Raw genomic sequence first — 18,646 nt, 5'->3', positions numbered from 1 at the left:
TGACGCACCCTGTCTGATGGGCTTTCCTTGGGCTAATATTGAGGTAAAGCATCGTTTTCCATGTACAAAAGGCTTAAGAGGCTTATTTAAGGCCACACCAGCCAACCAGGCTGGGGTTTAAACTCCCCATCAAATACAGAGAGCACAGGCACTGGGTCGTGTGGAGCTGCCGGCACCAGTGCCCTCGCTCTCACCAGTGTAACCACTGAGCATTTTTAACATGGAGCTTCCTTCACACGACGGATTCATGACAGCTGTCGTCCTTCCCAGTGGGGCTGCTGGCATCTCTGTGGTCTTGGCAGAGTCTTCTCTGGCTCACAGGCCATCTTCTCATCCTGAGAAAACGGTTTTGGCGTTTGTTCATCTGCAGCTCCGATGCAGGAGGATGCCTTCTGGGGTCTGACTTGCTGACAAGTCTCAGCAGCTGAACAGGCGTCCTCCTCTGTGCCCCGGCTCATGCTGTCATGGACTGACCATACTGTGGCATCGGCAATGTGTAGCATGACAACATTCAGGGACGCTCGTACCTCAGCCTTGCTGCTGACTACAGTTTTGGTCTTCCCTGGAGATGAGTGGGACCTAGAGGTCAGAAAGAGCCACCTGGGGCTGCCTGCCCTGAATCAATGCAATGTTCTTCGTGCCATATTGCTCAAAAAGGGACCTACCCCAGGCCCAAGAGGAATCCCCAGAGCCCTGTCCATCATGACACAGGGAGGGCATGCCCATCTCTCTGACCAGCAGCATTGCTCCAGAGCCTGTATCCAAGAGAATAGGGTGGGCTCTCTACCCCACTTCTCCTGACTTGAGACTCGTGGTTGGTAATCTTGTTTTGTACTTAGTTTCCGACAACCATATGCCATTTCCTATTTGAAAGTAGCGAGGAAACCCAAAGAAACCCTGCTCAGCCATCAGTAGCTCCCACAATGGCTGCCTGAACCTGCTCCTGAGTCTGCAAGGGGCTTAGGCACACCATCACTGGAGTGGCTCCCTCTGCCCCATCAGCTGTGTTTGTACACAGGGTCTTCGTGGGAGAAGTCAAGGTTAAAGGAGGTCAGGGTGCCGGCTTTCTTCCCACAGGACTCGTGCCCTTACAGGAAGAGTAAGGAACGCCAACATTCTACAGCTTTTCCCATCCATACAATAAAGGCCATGAGAGGACACAGTGATGTGGCCAACTATAAGACAGAGAGGCCTTGCCAGGAACAGCCCTGCCCGCAAAGTGACCTCAAACCCAGCCTCCTGCACCATGACACAACAAATATCTCTTGCTAAGCCACCCTCTGGTGTTACTCTGTCATGACGGTCCAAGACAATTATGGCATATGAGAAAATGGCGAACCAGAACGCTAATGTTTAAAGGGAGCTGACCAGATATGAGGGGACTACACACAGAGACTCCAGAGATCTCACACACCATGAAGCTAAGTTTCTGTACTGGGATCTGTCAAATAGGACCTAAAGATGGGCACCTTCTTCCATACCTTAGAAATGTGAACTACCTGTTTCCTTCCTGTGTCTTGCTTGTGTGCCCCTGGGAGGGCTGTCACTACCTTGAATCTCATAACAAGAGAGGAGGGGTCCACAGAACCCCAATTGCTTCCAAAGTGGATGTCACACAGGAATCGTAAGAATTGGTCCCGCCCCCGATACCTTACTGCTAAGCAGAGAAATCAGGAACACTGAATGGGGCTGAAGGTTATTCACGAAGAGAGCATCTTTCACGAAGTCTACTGGAGTTAGATGGGATCAGCCATGCTGGGAAGGACCAGCACACACCTGTGGGGGTCCTTGCAGTAAACTCGGGGTCAAAGTGGAAGGTGTCCTCAGGCCTGCCCACTGCTGGCTTGAAGGGTGGCTTGATCTCCTTGCGGTACAGCTTCTGCAGGGAGAACAAGATAGATGTTGAGATCAGACTACCAAGAGCACAGGGACCAGAGGCCACAGCAGCTCTCATACTTCCAAGATACATGATGTGGTGCAATACAGATTCTGTTACTATATCCCACTGTGTCCTAAGAGACCGTGTATATAGTGTGGAAATCATATATTACATTACAAAAGGAAAGGTTTGAGGTCTGCTGAACGTCCTTCAGTTTAGGGTAATGGTTTGCTAATTTTTGGGGGAGTGGGAGCTACAGGATTTTTATCTCCAAGAAAATATTACAGGTTAGCCGAGGACACTGAACTGGTTTCCTATCTTAGCCTTTGATACCATGTCCTTGGTACTTATGGGGATGGTTCTGGGGTCTAGCTTTGCAGTTGGGGAGTCACTGATAGTACAGATTCAATGTCTGCAGGCATAATATGCTCTATACAACTCCAAGACCAGGGAAAGCCAGACCTCTCATCTCACCAGGCAGGGAAACTGAGGCTAGGAGATAAGCAGTAAGTTGTTCAAGGCCAAGGGTGAGTGAGTGAGGCTGAGAAGGGAGGAGCTAGACCCCAGGCTCTTCTCAAAACACCATATGCTCAAAACACAGTGCGTCTGGGGAGAACACACTGAATCAGGCCCACAGGGACGAGGCTAGCAGGACACTGACAGCCAGCGCCTGCCCTGGGGGTGGGTGATGCAGAAAGGACAGTGTGACCTCCGATCCAGGGTGATCACAGGCATGCCTTGTCCAAGCACTCAGATACCTGTCGGGCACTGTGGAGAAGCAAAACTTCATCCCAACTCTGGATCAGAATTACTCTGTCATCCCACTCATTAAGAGCAGAGAAGGCCCGTGTTCTATCCATGCCAGTTCAGTCGGGATATACATCTCTAGTGTAGGTACCTCTGGGAGGAAATCCCACAGCAGGAACCTCAAACAAGGACCCAGGCCTTGTCAGGCTCTGGCAGCCTCCCACTCCTGCCCAGAAACGTCCAGCTAAACTTCAGATAGGCTTCTGAGTGCATTAACCTGCAGGAGAAGAAACCACCTCTCCTGAGAGAGGTGATGGAAAGTGAAGTGGGAGAAGGTGGGGAGAGGGAAGAAGAGGAGAGAGGGGAGAAGGGAGAGATGGACAGTACAAGAGCCAGGTCTATTACTTCCGCAAGGGAGGCTGATTTACACATGGGATTTCCATTAGAAACAAAGTAACGGACGACTGAATGCTTATGTCTGAGGAGCAGCTTTGGCTAGGAAAGCAGGAGCTCAGCATTGGCCCCTCAGTCCATAGGGACCTCAACACCTATGCTTCCTGCCACCATTTCTCCTCCCGAGGGGAATCCTCCTCAGTAGGACTTCTGGTAATGCCTGGAGATGTGGTCCGTCAGGCCAGTCCACACCAGGAAGCATCACCCCAAGTGGTCATGATACCCACATGGCCTGGCTTGGCTCCTCTCCCCACCCCCAATTCTGTCCTTTATGGTCTGACCATCAACACTGTGACTGCACAGTCAGGTTTGTGCAGAAGCAGCGTGACAGACAATATACATTGCTTGGCACCCTTTCCTCTCTATAGGAAGCACCGATGGGTGGCTGTGAGTCTGTTAACCTATGACAGACGGACAGACAGGGCACTCAACCAGCATCTCATAGGGAAACCAATGCTCCGGGAGCTCCGACTGCCTAAGATGGCTTAGCTTTGCTTCCACACATTCTGACTCCAGGGACACTTTCTTGGTCCCAATCCTTCCATCTGCTTTGGTCCAGTAGAGCAGAGGTTCATGCCTTGATGTTATCCAGACAGAAACAGGAGTGACTGGAACACCCAGTGCATAACACAGCCAGGGGCAGAGAGATCCCTGGGTCAAGAGCATCTCGGACAAATAGAGGACAGAGATGGTCCAGATGCTGTGCCGTGGGGCTCTGCTCAGCAGCACGTTGTGCTTCACCCCGCATTATGCTCAATTCACTTCCCTGCCCTTCATATGCCCCAGAGCCCAGTGCTGGAGCCACCAGTGGCCACTGCTGAACGATCAGGGACAGAGATGATCACACATCACATCTGTGTGCTGTGAACGCCAGGCTGGATAAGGCATCCTGGCAATGTGTCACCTCATGTTCTTTTGGAAGCCTGATCCAGCTACAGAGAGGCAGCAGGAGGCACGTGAGAGAGTGGATAGAACATTTGTCAAGGGACAGTCTTCCTGAGGCAGGGCCTAGCATGTGTCATTGCTATGGCGTGGGCCTTCCATGATGGCTATCATTGCTGGCAGCATGCTCTCTGCCCTAAGGTTGTCACAGCTTCTTCAGTGCTGGTGGCAGGAAGTTCTGGGCTGGGCAGCTTCTACCCCACACCCTGTAGGGCTCTCTGGAGCAGTTGCTCTGTGCTACAGTGACTTCCTAGAGACTTCTCATGACCTTCAGGGCAGTTCTGTGTCTGCTCTTGCTGTGTACACATTCTGGAAGGTGCCAATATGTGCTCCTGCTACACATAGCATAGCTTTGTTTCCCTGTTTCTGCGCGTGGGTGGTTCTGAGGTTTTGCCAAATGCCTTAGTTGGGGTTTTACTGCTGTGAACAGACACCATGACCAAGGCAACTCTTATAAAAACAACACTTAGTTGGGTTTGGCTTACAGGTTCAGAAGATCAGTCCATTATCATTAAGGTGGGAGCATGGCAGCATCCAGGCAGGCATGGTGCAGGCTGAGCTGAGAGTTCTACATCTTCATCTGAAGGCTGCTAGTGAAAGACTGATTTCCAGGCAGCTAGGATGAGGATCTTAAAGCCCATGACCAAAGTGATACACCTACTCCAAGGCCACACCTACTCAACAGAGTCACACCTTCTAATAGTGACACTCCCTGGGCCAAGTATACACCAACCATCACACAAAGGGTGGCTGTGCTTTTGTTCTTGAGTACAAATGACTGTGCAGAGGTTGCTGTGAAGCAAATGCTAACAGCCCTGTGCCCAGACACTGAGCTTGACTGATGTCTGTCATTCTGAGATTCTGGGATAATTCATGTCTACCTGAGTCAGGGCGAGGAAAATGGGACCTCACCATTTTTTAATAATCTCATTTGTCAGTATCAAGATGACGTCAGCCTGGCATTGACATGGAGAGAGATCTCACAATGCACAGAACTGAGGAGGCTGAGCAGGTACATCATGGTCTGCATACACCTGAGAGGCCTTGGGGATCATGAGCTAAGGGCAGGTAAAAATCAAATCAAAAGTGGAGGCTTCCAAAAACCACGAAGATGGATCTACCCTGAGGTCACAGGTCCTAACATCTGCTTAATGCACAGTTTCAGGTTAGACAATTTGAAATCAATCTGCTCCGAAGAGCAAAGGGTGCAGATGTTCCTGAAGTGGCGACGCCGGCACATGCAGGCACAGTACGGGGGCCGAGTGGAAGGAAGTTGGGGAATGGAGGGACATCCAGGATGCTGTGGATGGGCCTTCAGGAAGAACACTACAAGCCTGCCAAACCCAAGAGATGCTGCAAAACTATCTGCATCTACAAAGTCCCAAGACAGTCCCCACGCGGACTTTGGAGGGGTGAACTCTCCTGGTGCATCCTGCACAAGAGGAAGTGGTGGAAATCCTCCTGCAGCAGTGGGAGTAAGAGCCCGTGATAAAAACCCAGCTGAGGTCCACAGTTAGGAAACGCTCAGTGTATCCCACCTGCAGTGAATCACTATCCTCTACCTGCTCCAGTCGGCGCACAGGACAGCCAAGAGCACCAACATCATATTGCCACACGCAGAGCTGCCTAGGACCTCAGTTTCTCTTCAGACTCCTCAGCTCACAGAGAAACAGACGGTGTGCTGGGCCAGAAATGTAAAACGCACCACAAGCATGAGTTGTTCATATTAACAACAGCCATGGCCACCACGCCTGCAGGCACACCTGCAAATCTTTATGTCAAGGGTCTGGACTTCGGCTTTGGACAATGGTCGGGAAAGAAGCGGTCTGTCAGGTACCTCCATCCTGCCACACTGGGACTGAATCTGGTGCTGTTCTGTTTTCTGCCCATCTGAGTGTCATTTTTACCCTGGGTCGGCTCGCTAGAAGCTGGCTGGCTGGATACCAACGTGGACTGACTTGCTTAGCCCGTGAGGTCACCTTGTGTGTTTATTTTGGGTTTGAGCTAATCCTGAGCTCTCAGCAATGCCTCAGCCACTGGGGAAAAGGCAAACACAGCTTCCATTTGCCGGCCCCACCGTCCTCTGCACCAGCTTCCCGGTCTATAATTAACTTGTAATTTTTCACTTAGCTAGGCAAGCAGCACGGGTGTTCAGAGGACAGACCTGGAGCTGGCACTAATGTGCTGGGAGCAGAGAACAAGCAGAAAGACGGGGTAAATCACAGGGAGCTACCACCCTCCACCTGCCTCAGCTAACACTGGTGACCCACACTCTGGCGGACGGTGTGCTCTATGCCCTCAGGTCATCAGATCCCCGAGAGACAGCTGGTGGATGACAGGTGTTTGCATCTAAAAAGTAGAAATATACGATGGTAGTTTTGGGGGTCACAGAAGGCAGCGGAAAGCAAAATAAATAAGCGACTGTTTTATCAGCTGCATCCTGAGGCTGCACCTGGATATGGGCAGGAAACTGATGCCGGCAAATGTCTTCTTCTCCTTTGTCACCCTTAAGTGCCCATGCTGCCAAGGGACACAGGAGGAGACCCTCTGGTGAAGAGAGTCCCTGAGAACATGGAACTTCTGTGGGTTTTCAGTGAGGTGAACTGCTCACATCACGAAGGTGTGTAGGACACACATGTCTACAGACTCCCGAATGCATGTGCATGCAGATGTGTGTAGTGGGGTCAGGTTAGTTGTGGCCCTGCCATGGACACAAAGGGGTGGCACCTGGACCACTTGTGTGGGAAAGGACAGCTGAAACAGAGGGATAGGACAGATCAGATCAGCAAGACCTCTGCATTGGCTACCAAGAACTTCAGAGCCTGAATACAGTTCTTTTGAAAACTGTTCACACCTACCTACCTTCCTTCCTTCCCTCCTCCCTTCCTTCCTTCCTCCCTCCCTCCCTCCCTCCCTCCCTCCCTCCCTTCCTTCCTCCCTCCCTCCCTCCCTCCCTTCTTTCCTTCCTTCCTTCCTTCCTTTCTTCCTCCCTCCCTCCCTTCCTTCCTTCCTTCCTTCCTTCCTTCCTTCCTTCCTTCCTTCCTTCCTTCCCTCCTCCCTCCCTCCCTCCCTCTCTTCCTTCCTTCCTTCCTTCCTTCCCTCCCTCCCTCCCTCCCTCCCTCCCTCCCTCCCTCCCTCCCTCCCTCCCTCCCCCTTCTCTTCCTGCTTGTCTTCTCCCTGCTTCTGTTTGCTCTGCACTGGATGCTCACACACTGCCGCTATGTCTGAACAGCCAACTCACGGTGCACCAGACAACACCCTGATGCATAGACATCTGTTTAAAAGCCCTCTAGGACAAATGTAAACTAATCCCACGTGTGAGGGCGTTGTATGACACAGCATGGATATCAGGAGACATGCCTTGGGAGAGGGGAGAGCCCAGGAGGCTGACAGGGGCAAGTCACCCCTGCAAGCCAGTTGCCTCAGCAGCAGCTCACATCAACAAGATGACAGATGCTGGTCAGGACTTTGGATGACGGGTGCTCACCAGTTTGCATCTCTCTGAGGAGACAGCTGTGTTGAGAATGTTCACACCCAGGTAGACAGCTGTGTTTGTCTCAGACTCTTAGGGCAGACAGAAGCCATGTGCACTAAGCAGCTGCCGTAGTCCCTCCGCCCCCTCCTTGCCCTGTGTGTACAGTGGAGGCCTCCACATGCGACTTACATTCCAGTCTATGGTGACAAAGAACGGGTGACGTTTAATTTCCTCCACTCCATCAACACCAGCACCTGTCACAACACAGTAGAGAAGAAATGTCAGTGAAGGTCCAAGGCCATGTGTCACCTCTGACTGCTGCTATTGCAGCTGTTTGATGCACACAGGAAAAGCTACAGGGAAAGTCCTGACTTGGTCTCTCTTTGAGAAGAAAATTGAACTTGCCCATGGCCTGAGAGCCCAAGAAGCCCCCGTTTGACTCCCAGGCCTGTGATATAGACATAGTCTGAAACAGAAGTGTGTAGCAAAGGGAAGGTCCAGACTGCCTGCTCCAGGTGTAGGAGGCCCGCATGGCCAAGAGAGAAGGAGCAGGTGGCTGTCATGGTCACAGGTCATGCTTACAACACCCATAACACAGCATCAGGCCAGCTTCCCAAGACGTGACAAGGCACAGCGGAGCCAGAAGGTTCTGAGTAGAACATCTGTCCAGGCTGCTGTACCAGTGACCATGGGAAGGAGAAGGAGATTGGATAGGATCGAGTTCTGGGACACGGAGCCTGGCCTGAGGTTCCATTACCACACCCAACGCTTGCACAACGGTCACTGTCACCCAGAGGCAGATTGTGGTTCTCTGATTTGTCCACTCACTGTGCCTACCTAACAGCTCCCCTTACTTTGTTTATATCCAAAGTTGTGTACTGCACAGGAGCATGGGTGGGCAGGAGATGGTGGTGTGTGTCGTGTGTCATGTGTGTCTGTCCCACAGTGACAGACCAGCCTGGAGTGAATGGTAAGTTCCAAGGGGAAACATGAATGTGTTAAGCAACTGGCAAACACACACATGCACCAAATGTGAACCGGAGATGGGTGGGGAGGGGCGAGAGGACTCACTGTTCACTCCTCCTTTAAACCTGAAGCGGCGCTGAATAAGGTCCGTTAATTGAAAGCAAAGTCCAGGAGCTAAGGCAGGCAAGGAGCCCAGGCTCTGAGGCCGTGAGTCAGGGACAGAGCTAGTCTCAGCCAGCTGGGAACTGGATCACAGGAGTCTCATCAGTTCCTGTCCCAAGGGTAGGAAGTGAATGTCCCCTTCCCCCAACGCTGCACCCCAACCTCCTCCTGGCTCGAAGGCCTAATGGTTCTGATCAAAATCAGATGGTCCTCTTGAGCCCACACCCAGTGCCTAGAGCCCTGGCGTGGGATGGGGATGCTCCTCCTTTGTGAAACAGCTCTGCTCAGGGCACGGTGAAGGTCACCACAAGGCTACCTTGAGATGCTGTGGTGACCTGTCCTAGCTGGAGTCTGGGGGGGGGGGGGGGCAGAGTCACATGTAGCCCATGGCATATGCTCTGACCTTTCTGGTCCTCTGCTTAGTCCACAGCAATGATGCGGACTACCTCTCACCTCTCAGGTAGCTTGGTCAGGCCTTTGCTTAGAAATATCTAATTAAGCCAATCACAGCAGCTTTTATTGACACACCAGTCTCAGTCTGTGTTGTTCCACCATTATGCCCAGATCTGATCCAGATCTTTCAGCTCAGACACCACCCCCCACCCCCCACCCCCTGCCCCCGGCCCCGGCAGAGGCTCCTTTGGATCAATGTGCCTATCTCCTTTGCTGCAGCCCAAATCACAGGACCAGAGTATGGGTTCCTGGCACGTAGTGTTCTTTCCCTGAGGGGGCATTCCAATGCTGCTGAAGTAACTGCCAGAGCCATTGACCCGACTTCCACAGCTGCCCTCCTGGACCACTGTCCCTGCACTCCTTTTGATGCAGCCCAGAACTCCAGATTGAGTACCCCAGATTCACAGCTCCCCTTGGTCCCGATGATGAATGCCACCCACTTTCCCAGGCCTTGGCATGCACGCTCTCCAGCGAGCATGCCTTGCCTCTGCTTGCAGAACCTCTGTATACCCATGGCTTGCAGTGCGGCCTGCAAGAATAAGGGAAACACGACAGAGAAGCTGGTGTTGGCTGTTGATGAATCCCCTCCGTTACAGTTCCCTGACCTCATCTTCATCTGCCCCAATTAGAATCGGACACTGTTTCAGTTTTGCAGTCTCAGCAAAAAGGGCTGATGTTCTGATTGTCGCTCAGAAATCCTATGCATTGTCTGCAGCCAGGTCCTTAAAATGTTGTTGTGGTGACCTTTAGAGAACAAACTTGGTCATTATTCTTCACACAGGTCTTATCGTCTCCTGACGTATTTTATAATAGATAGCAATGGATTTGGCTCTGCTTTTATCTACACTGAACACACTTGACAAATAACAGGGGGCAGAGTTCCGGGAGAGGAGGCTGGGGATGTGTTTGTGCTGATGTGAGAGCCAGAGCTGCTACGTTACAGGATCTCCATCCACCAAACACTACTCAAGCCTCCCCCGTTCCAGGAGGATGCCTGCAACTCATCTCCTGTCACAGGCACTGACAGGACCCTGGAGTCAGACAGAGACAGGCAGAATGGAGTGCCTTGTGTCTCTCTTTAGGCTCCATTATTCTGCAGCAAGTTTCCCAGGCAGTGACAGAGGACGGAGGGCCCCCGCCACACCTCGCCATGCACATTCTAATCACTGTGGGCACTTTTCACATGGAACAGCTTGAATCGTGCTTCTCTGGACCTGCATTTCTATACTTGATAAAGGCATGAGGCTAATCAAGATCCATGCTATCCTGGGGAAGGATTCCTTCTATTTCCCATGTCTAGCCAGGCCTTCTCTGCACTCGAACACCCTCCTCTGATGTGCCCATTTCATCGGGACTTCCAAACCCAGCAAACTATTCACAAGAGGTTCTGACCTGCTAAAAAGATTTTCACTGCCTTTAATCTTACTTTTGAAAATAGTTAACGCGTAGATCCTCCGTAAGGTTTATACTCACTGTCCTTTCAGAATTGCACGGGATACACCCGTGATCCTCCCGGTAACACTCAGAATTCTCTCTGCTGGTGGCTTGCCTCCCTTACCTGCCCTGACTGGCAAACCATCTGAATCTAAGCTGGGACTACTGAGAGAACTGTCCAGGACGAGACAGAAATATGAGCTCGCTTTTGTATTTGTTAGCCACTAATATGGTTGTAGCACATCATTTCTTTAAAGTGTTTTCTGTCCATTTAAATCTCACCCATATTATATAAACAACCTTTGCATGACATAACTGTGTCATGCAGAACTGCTGGGTTGTGTGGTGGTGGTGGTGGTGGTGGTGGTGGTGGTGGTGGTGGTGGTGGTGGTGGTGTGTGTATCCTATCATAATATAGCCCTAGGGCTTCTTGAGTTCTTGAGGGATCCCTAGGGCTGGTTCTGAGCTAAGCCCAAGCCCCTGACTTGGAAATAGCTCTCATTTACAGATGCCAGGACGGTAATCTCCCATAACCTCTGCTATGGATAGAAGGGTCCTTGATCCTTAGTCTAGACCAGTTCAGCCATACAGGTATGAGGAACTGTCCCGCCAAGGCTGTTGTGCTCTCTGCCCCACAGGACCTCTGTTACCCATCCAGAGGACCTGACAGAGTCAGCTAAGGGTTCAGGGCCTTGGTATGCCCAGCACTACAGAAGGCACTCAGCACTCATACCCAACACTTAAGTATGACTGTAAGTGGCAGATGGAGGCTTCCATGTGGGAAGAGAGGTGTGTGGTACAGAATGACTCAGTCAGCAAAGGAAAAGGCTTGGAGGTGGAGGTGGTTCAGGCCTGGGACAGCTCAGGATGCAGAAGGGCAACATGGAGAGATGGCTGCTCTAAGACATTCCTGTAAACCACAGCACCTCCTCACACCCCCCTCCCCCCAGGCCCATTACAATCAATCTATTCGACACAGGGCAGTGTGTCCTGCATGTCAGGTGCTGTTATGCCCCTGTGAGACACCGGATGACTCTGGGGTACACAGTTATCCTGAGTTCACAGATTAGCAAGGACGCACAGGCTCTAGGTTAAACAGCAAGTGAGCATGGACCAGGCAGGGGTCACAGCGAAACAGTTGCTCCCTCTCCCCTGTACCTTGGCAGCAAGGCATATGTATGCACCTCAGAGCTGTGTCTTCTGTATGCCACCCCACAATTCCTGATAACAAGGACCATCTGTCAGATTTGGGAAGACCTCTAAGGCCAGCGTATGAATGAGGGGCTCAAATGGGACCCTTCTAAGATCATGTTCCGTGCCAGGAAAGCTGGAAGATTGCCCTGTGCCATATGCAACATAGTGGGGCTCAGAAAATGAACCCCAAAGCAAATCCCTGGATGACAGAGTCCCCCTCCCCCCTCCAACCCATCTCACCAGCTTTCTCTGGAGCAAGTGAGACACTAACATTTCTTCTCTCCACAGAGTGCAGAGAAGCCAGGACCCCTTGTTTCCAAAGGCAGCAGACAGGCCTATGGGTACCACCACTCTTGCCCACCTCTCCAAGCAGGATCGGGGCACAGATTCTGACCTCTCATATGGTGGTCAAGATACGGGGTCCTGAGAGTGGAGTGCAGGCTGGGTGGGTGGGGTCTGTAGCAGGCCTTGCAAAGCCCCTGGGTTTCCCCCCACCGTCTTGTTCTCTGTCTCAGCCCCATTTTGTGGTCTGTGCTGTTTCATCAAACCCTGACAACCCTTGTGCTGAGTACAAGTGCGACAACCCCCCCCGCCCGGCTCACCTATCTGTTAAAGAGAGCTAGTGTGGCCCTGAGGGTGGGGAAAAGTGAACTTCTTACGGTCCCCTGCCATGTATCTCTAAATATTGAATTTTTCCCTTCAAAACAGCTCCCCACCTAAACAAAACAAAACAAAACAACAACAACAAAAAAAAAAACCCCAAAACCTCTTAGAATCATAAAATTAATGTGCTTACTGTTTAAGGAGCCAGACAGCAGAGCACAAGGTGGAGGGATGCCCCTCTCCTGCCCAGCTAGCAGATGAGAACATCTGTGTTCGCCTTTGGGCATCTGTCTCTCTCCTACCCTGGCTTCTACTGAAGACAGGCCATCCTGGGCTGTTGTGGGCAGTGTGCTTAGCCCCTTCCCCTTTATGCTGAAGCATGTGGCCATATGTCACAGGCTCGGCCTCACTCTGCTGTGGCTGGGTGCTGCCCACAGGAGCGGTCCAGCTAGCTCGTGTGCACAGAAACCTTCCTGGGGACCTTCCTGGGGACACTGGACTAAGCTCGTGGGCTTTCGCTATTCAGCCAGGATTATTGCGGGATGAATTCAGGCCAGCATCCCAGGGTGCCATCAGTTCACGGAGACCCTGCCAAGGTTGGAGGTCACCGCATCTCTAACCTCATCCGAATCTGTGAGGTATGAAAGAACCAGAGCTTTTTGTTTTATCCCAACACGCAAAAAAGGGAAACAAGCTTGAAGACATTCTCAGGAAGCAAGAAGTCTGTGATCACAACCGCCTCTCGAGACAGGAAGTCTGGTAAAGGACTGAAGCCCTTGCTGGATGCCTCTGGAGCCGATAAATACAATCTCAAAATAAACACAAATCTGTTAAGACTAGAATTTTATGTAATTATCTCTCTTCTACTGTTTTTCGAAACCTTCCTATCTTTTATGCACATTGGCTGTGCAGAATGAAGAGTGTATAAAGGAAAACAAATAAATTGAGATTCTCATAACAATTCAGCAAGTTCAATTGCAGAGAGCGTCCAGGAGCCTCTGCACAGGGAGAGAGAAAAGAGACAGCCTTCACATAAGTAAATTCCATTGGACAGCATCCAGGTGTGAATTAAAGACAGTTTCCTTGCAAATCTGGCAGATCCCCAAGGATTCAACACAAGGCCAGCCTCGGAGAGCATTTCCAAGTCTGTCCCTGTGGACTGGAGCCACCACGGACAATGCTCCGCTGCTGCACCGTTAATAAAAGCCCCAACGCTTGGCTCCAACTTTGGGCTCTGAATGGGTTACTGTCACCTGACTTTGCTCTGGAATGCCAAAGCCCCCTTGGAAGCCGCTGTCAGACCTCACCATATTTTTTTTTTTTTAAACAGTAGAGGCCGTGCCTGAAGCACTGTGGTAGTCAGGGAGAACCTGTCCCTCCTCTGAGGTTTCCAACATGGAGTTCTTGTATTTCCCTGATGTCCTAAAAGGCAAGTGTTTATGAAAAAGCCAGATATAACAGGTTCCTCAAACCTCACGGTCGGAGGGAGGACGGCAGGAACGAGTGGAATGTGATGATGGGTTCCACAGGTGCAATGAGGACCCTGGATGCCTCCCTGACAGGAAGGGTATGCAAAGCTGTGGGCTTGGGAGGTCATGAGAGACCTCAGGGACTGACCAGCTGGGTCCTTGACCAGCTGGGAGAAGAGCTGACCTCCCACAGTCATTTAGCTAGACATGGCCAGGTCAGGTCCAATACTCAGTTAGGGAAGGACACAGAGGCTCATCTGTGCCTTTGCTTCCCACTGTCTGTGGCCCATTTAACGAGGAACTCCACACCTCTATGAGAGGCAAGCAACAGGCTCAAATATGGGGTTTGTTTTGTTTTGTTTTTGCAGCCAAAAGCAATTATCGTGGCTGCTTCCCTGGTTTTGGTTTTGGTTGAGTTTGTTGTTGTTGTTGTTTGCTGTTTTCCAAGACAGGATTTCTCTGTGTAGCCTTGACTGTTTTTGAACTCACTCCATAAATCAGGCTGGCTTTGAACTCACAGAAATCTGCCTGCCTCTGCCTCCAAAGTGCTGGGATTACACCTGGTTGCCTCCTTGTTTATACGTGAGCCAGAGAGTTCTCCTTTGGCCTACTTATAGCACCACTGTGAGGACTTGTCTAAGGGTGATGACTGCACAGCGCTCAGTCAAGTGCCCTGACTTGATCTCCTGGTCAGTAAGCAGCAGCTGTCACGCCTGTCACAGGCTGTCATCCTCCCCTTGAGGACTGCCTCAAGGTCCACTGAGCATGGCTATACTTACACTGGACAGTGTAAGCCACTCAGGAAGGGGCATGAGGCGTGCTCCAGGCTCACCCAGAAAGAACTGGCTGGAACCAGACATTTAGAAGGATGGAGTCAGTCTAGCCCTCCAGACATGGTTCAGAGGCAAGTGGCAGTGATGTGAACAGCAGTCGCCTGCACTGTGGGGAATCTGAGTCCTACAAAGGCACTCAGCAGTAGTGTGTTCTGAGCGGCAGGAGTCCTCCAGTATGCTCTGACCCAGCTCCTCTGGAGACAGGAAGAATAATCTCAAATTCAAGGCCAAGCAGAGTGAGTTTAAGGGCATCCTGGATAATTTAGTAAGACCTGTGTCAAAAGGAATAAAATGGCTGGAGGTGTAGATCTGTGGTAAAATGCTTGCTTAGCATGAACTAAGGATATCTGCTAATAAATGTAAGCATGAGGATTCTGGGTGCGACCCTCGGCATCTCAAAGACTATGTGTTCTGAGAGCAAGTTCCCAGCCCTGTGCCCAGAGAGGTTCATCTCAGGGCTATCCTGTGTTTATAATGTTTAACAATGACTCACCAAAGAGGGGCTGCAGGCTGGCCTGGGCCAAGTGTAATCAGAGGGCAGCTCTGGGACTCATGGACACACACACACACACACACACACACACACACACACACACACACACACACATACATACATACACGAGCCTGGCCTACGACGCAATGCATGTGATCATAACCCACCTGGTCCCAAGAGAAACCACAGAGACTCTTGGCCGAGGCTCAGGTACTATCTGAGACCTGCACAAGTGATTCAAGAACAGCACCACAGAACAATCTGGCCCACGGGTTTCCTCCAAATCATGAGCCCAACACAAGCAACAATGCACATCCACACCAAGGCACCCACTGTGGCTCCACACATCCCCATCCTGGTGTCTGCCACTTCAGCTCACCACTGGCATCCTGGGGACAGGAGCTGCTTCCCCAGGACCTTCACTTTCACGTTGGTCGTCTTGATGAGCTCTTGCTAGGGAGACTGCTCTGGCCAGTTGTGAACAGTCTTTCAGCTCTAGAGCCCAACTGTAAAGACCCCACTGGGCCAGCCCAGTGAACCTGAGGTGACACAACACCCTGGCTCACCACTGCCCCGTTAGCTCACCACTGTCCTGCTAGTTCACCACTGCCCTGCTAGCTTGACCGCAGAAGCAATCACAGGCTCCACACAGGACAAGCACCCTTGCAGTGTCTTCTGTGCATTCTACTCTAGGTGTCTCCATGTCAGTTTGTGGATGCTCCCCTAAGACCCTGTGTGTGTCTGAGCCCGATGGCTATGCACAAGGAGTGGAGGGGTGACAGGAACATCTGGAGCAGGGTGACCACAGTTGCTGTGCCTCTGACGAGATCATGAAACGGCCTTCTTTTGTTTTGTTTTAACCCTCGTCCTGTCTCTCGTGATAGCTCTTAACAGAACTATCTTCTAAAGCAACTTCAGGAGGGGAGAGCAATGTGTGATGTGAATCCTGGATCAGAAGTTGAATGTGAATCTACTCAGCAGCAACGGCTTGCATTCACTGCATACAAATCCCCTCACGCGCCAACAGGAGGATCCCAGGAAGTGGGACAGTGCCTTTAATAGTAGCTTGACGTTCTCAATAACTGAAAGATTGTAAATGACTGTAGAAGTTCCCTGAATTAAAGCTGATACGTGAAAGAAATTAAATGAGGCCTGAGCTTCCTTTGGGGCTGAGCCAGGCAGAAAGAGAAAAAAAAATCTAATTATTTCTTTGAGAATGATATATTTCCTAACTCACATCTAATGACTTGTTCCTACTTGTGAGGCTGGAGCCAATGGCCCGTGTTCCTTCTGTCCATCTGTGGGATAACCCATCCATCAGCTCACATTTCCATGGATCCTTACCCTCTTCCTGTGTCTCAGTCATTCCCCAAGGCCTTCCCAGGCCAAGCAGAAAACTCTGTATGGTTGGGAGAGGGAGGCGGTGCTCAGATAATGCTAAAGTAAACCGCACTCTGTACATGTTGGCTTCTTAAAAGGCTATAAATTAGAAGTGACCTTTCAACCATTCTGTCTGTAGTTTATGGCATTTTTAAAGTAAGAGAGACAAAACCAGAGGAGAATATAGTGGCTTTCTGCAAAAGCGGGGAATTTTTTTTTTTTTTTGGTTTTTTGAGAAAGGGTTTCTCTGTATAGCCCTGGCTGTCCTGGAACTCACTTTGTAGACCAGGCTGGCCTCAAACTCAGAAATCCACCTGCCTCTGCCTCCCGAGTGCTGGGATTAAAGGCGTGTTTAAAAAAGAACAAATTGTTATACTCTGAGAATCAAATGCCTTTCAGCAATCCTGATAAGTCCACGTGCCTGTGGGCGCCAGGCCACATGTGAGTGTTTCCCCAGCGTCGGGGTACCTCTGCTTCCTGCAACCTCAGCAAGGAAAAGCATACAGTTCAGAGTTGGGGCATAGGGAGGAAGTCCTCCACGTCCCGTGGGGAACAGAATGGTGGCCTCTCACATTCCTAAGGGGGGGTCTAGAGGGCAGCCTCATTGCATTCCTGGGGTGGGGGTGTCACAGGGACCCTTACCTAGCCTGTTGCAGGGGTTCCGCTTGAAAAGGGCCCTGAGCAGGCTCTGAGCCTCCGCACTGAGGAACTGAGGCATACCCAGCTTGGCTCTGGAATGCAGAAGGAATGCAGGTTAGATGCCGAGAGCAAAGAGATGTGCGGTTGGCCACTTCTCTGCTTGTAAGGGGACAGACCCCGAACACTCAGCACTCTGGGCTAAGGATCCCTTTATGCCTTGAAACAGGATGAAGACACCACAGAGCTTTTTAGCTCATGTGGCCTGCAGCTGGCTGCTGCTGACCATAATCAAAATAAAAAAAGTGAGAAATTTTCACAACGGCTACTAAATAACCCGTTTAAAACACAGTGAATGATCAAAACAGCAATAGTGATTCCCCGAGTATCACCAGCATTTCACCAACATTTCCAGTAGAAATTAATTTTCAAAACAATTGTATTTTATAGCGTAAAGTTTCTTTAAGCAAAAAAGACTATTAGGGTTACATTTGTTGAGTTCCTTCCAGGCACCCTGGCGACAGTGGCGCTCTTATCTTCCCTGGGCTGGGCTGCCACAGAATTATGGAGGATGACTGGAGCATCCCAGGGGCCCAGCACTCATGTAGGACCCTGGTGACCGTGGACCTTGCTGAGGACCAGGTACTGGGCCCACGTGGGATGGCTGGAGGGCCTGGTCCAGCTTTAGTAGAGAGTAAATCAAGTCCCCATTAAAAGCCAGGGACAGAGGCGTTCCCACAAGGACACAGGGTGCAGCTATGGGCAGCTACCTGGTAATCACCATTGATCAAGTGCACAGGGATCTGGAAAAGCTACAGGGGGATTCTGAACAACGAGAGCCCTTGGGATGTGTCCTCGAGGTAGAGTACCCTCTGTGTGTCTTTTATCCCATGTGTAAGGGAGGAACTTACAACGCTAGGCTAGCCTTGCACTGTTTGATGCCTACCAAGTTTAATGATGCCTTAGTATATCCCAGGGCATCAAGGGTCCCACATTCAGCTGGCACACACCCCACCCATGGTTATTATGACTTAGAGCAGGTGGCTATAGCCCAATACCACAGCTCCTACTAAACCCCAGAAGCCCACTTCCTCCCCAGCTCTAAACACAAAAGGCCACCGTGTTATGGAGCAGGTGCCCACACTCACTTGAGGATGAGGGCCATTGTTTCCTTCCTGTCCTTCCCCTGGAATGGCAGGGACCCTGTGAGCATCTCGAACTGCAGAGCAAAAGAGAGCAGGTGAGTTTGTCCCTTTCATCTCGAATCCCATCAATCAGTGCAACACCAGGAACACGACGAGGCCCTGGGGACAGTGAACTCCAGGTTCCCACTCTAGCTGGAGAGATTCTTGAAGGATGAACACGGTGGGTGACTGTACCCCGTGTGGTTTAGGGACCACCTTTCCCAGGTGAGTGCTGTAGAGAGCTGCAGCAGGAGAGGGGTCAGAAGAAGGTCAAGAGGAAAGCTAGGGAACGGAGGGAAGAAGAGAGAGAAAGCAGGAGGCCACCCACGCTGACCCCTGCAGG

General features: G+C 51.1%; 1 protein-coding gene across 5 annotated transcripts in view, besides 1 other annotated feature; it reads right to left on the bottom strand.

The window, feature by feature from the left end:
• The window catches only part of Rps6ka2 (ribosomal protein S6 kinase, polypeptide 2), a 214,345-nt gene that overhangs the window by 23,974 nt on the left and 171,725 nt on the right, over positions 1-18,646 (bottom strand). For all 5 annotated transcript variants that reach the window (XM_006523199.3, XM_006523201.1, XM_006523198.4 and 2 more), the window contains 4 exons: positions 18,268-18,338; positions 17,126-17,214; positions 7,686-7,750; positions 1,777-1,879 (listed from right to left, as the gene is read on the bottom strand). In XM_006523199.3, coding sequence (XP_006523262.1) covers positions 1,777-1,879; positions 7,686-7,750; positions 17,126-17,214; positions 18,268-18,338 — 328 coding nt within the window. The remainder of the gene's footprint in view (positions 1-1,776; positions 1,880-7,685; positions 7,751-17,125; positions 17,215-18,267; positions 18,339-18,646) is intronic.
• Positions 9,374-10,849: an enhancer, noted in NCBI's record as "VISTA enhancer mm108". NCBI's record gives its function as "enhancer in: nose[3/4] | heart[4/4] | liver[3/4]" and the evidence as "EXISTENCE:transgenic organism evidence [ECO:0001131][PMID:17130149]".

The sequence above is a fragment of the Mus musculus genome, chromosome 17, assembly GCF_000001635.26.
Source record: "Mus musculus strain C57BL/6J chromosome 17, GRCm38.p6 C57BL/6J".
Classification (NCBI taxonomy): domain Eukaryota; kingdom Metazoa; phylum Chordata; class Mammalia; order Rodentia; family Muridae; genus Mus; species Mus musculus.
The sequence above is the reverse complement of the archived record's forward strand: the minus strand, read 5'-3'. Positions and strand labels throughout refer to the sequence as shown.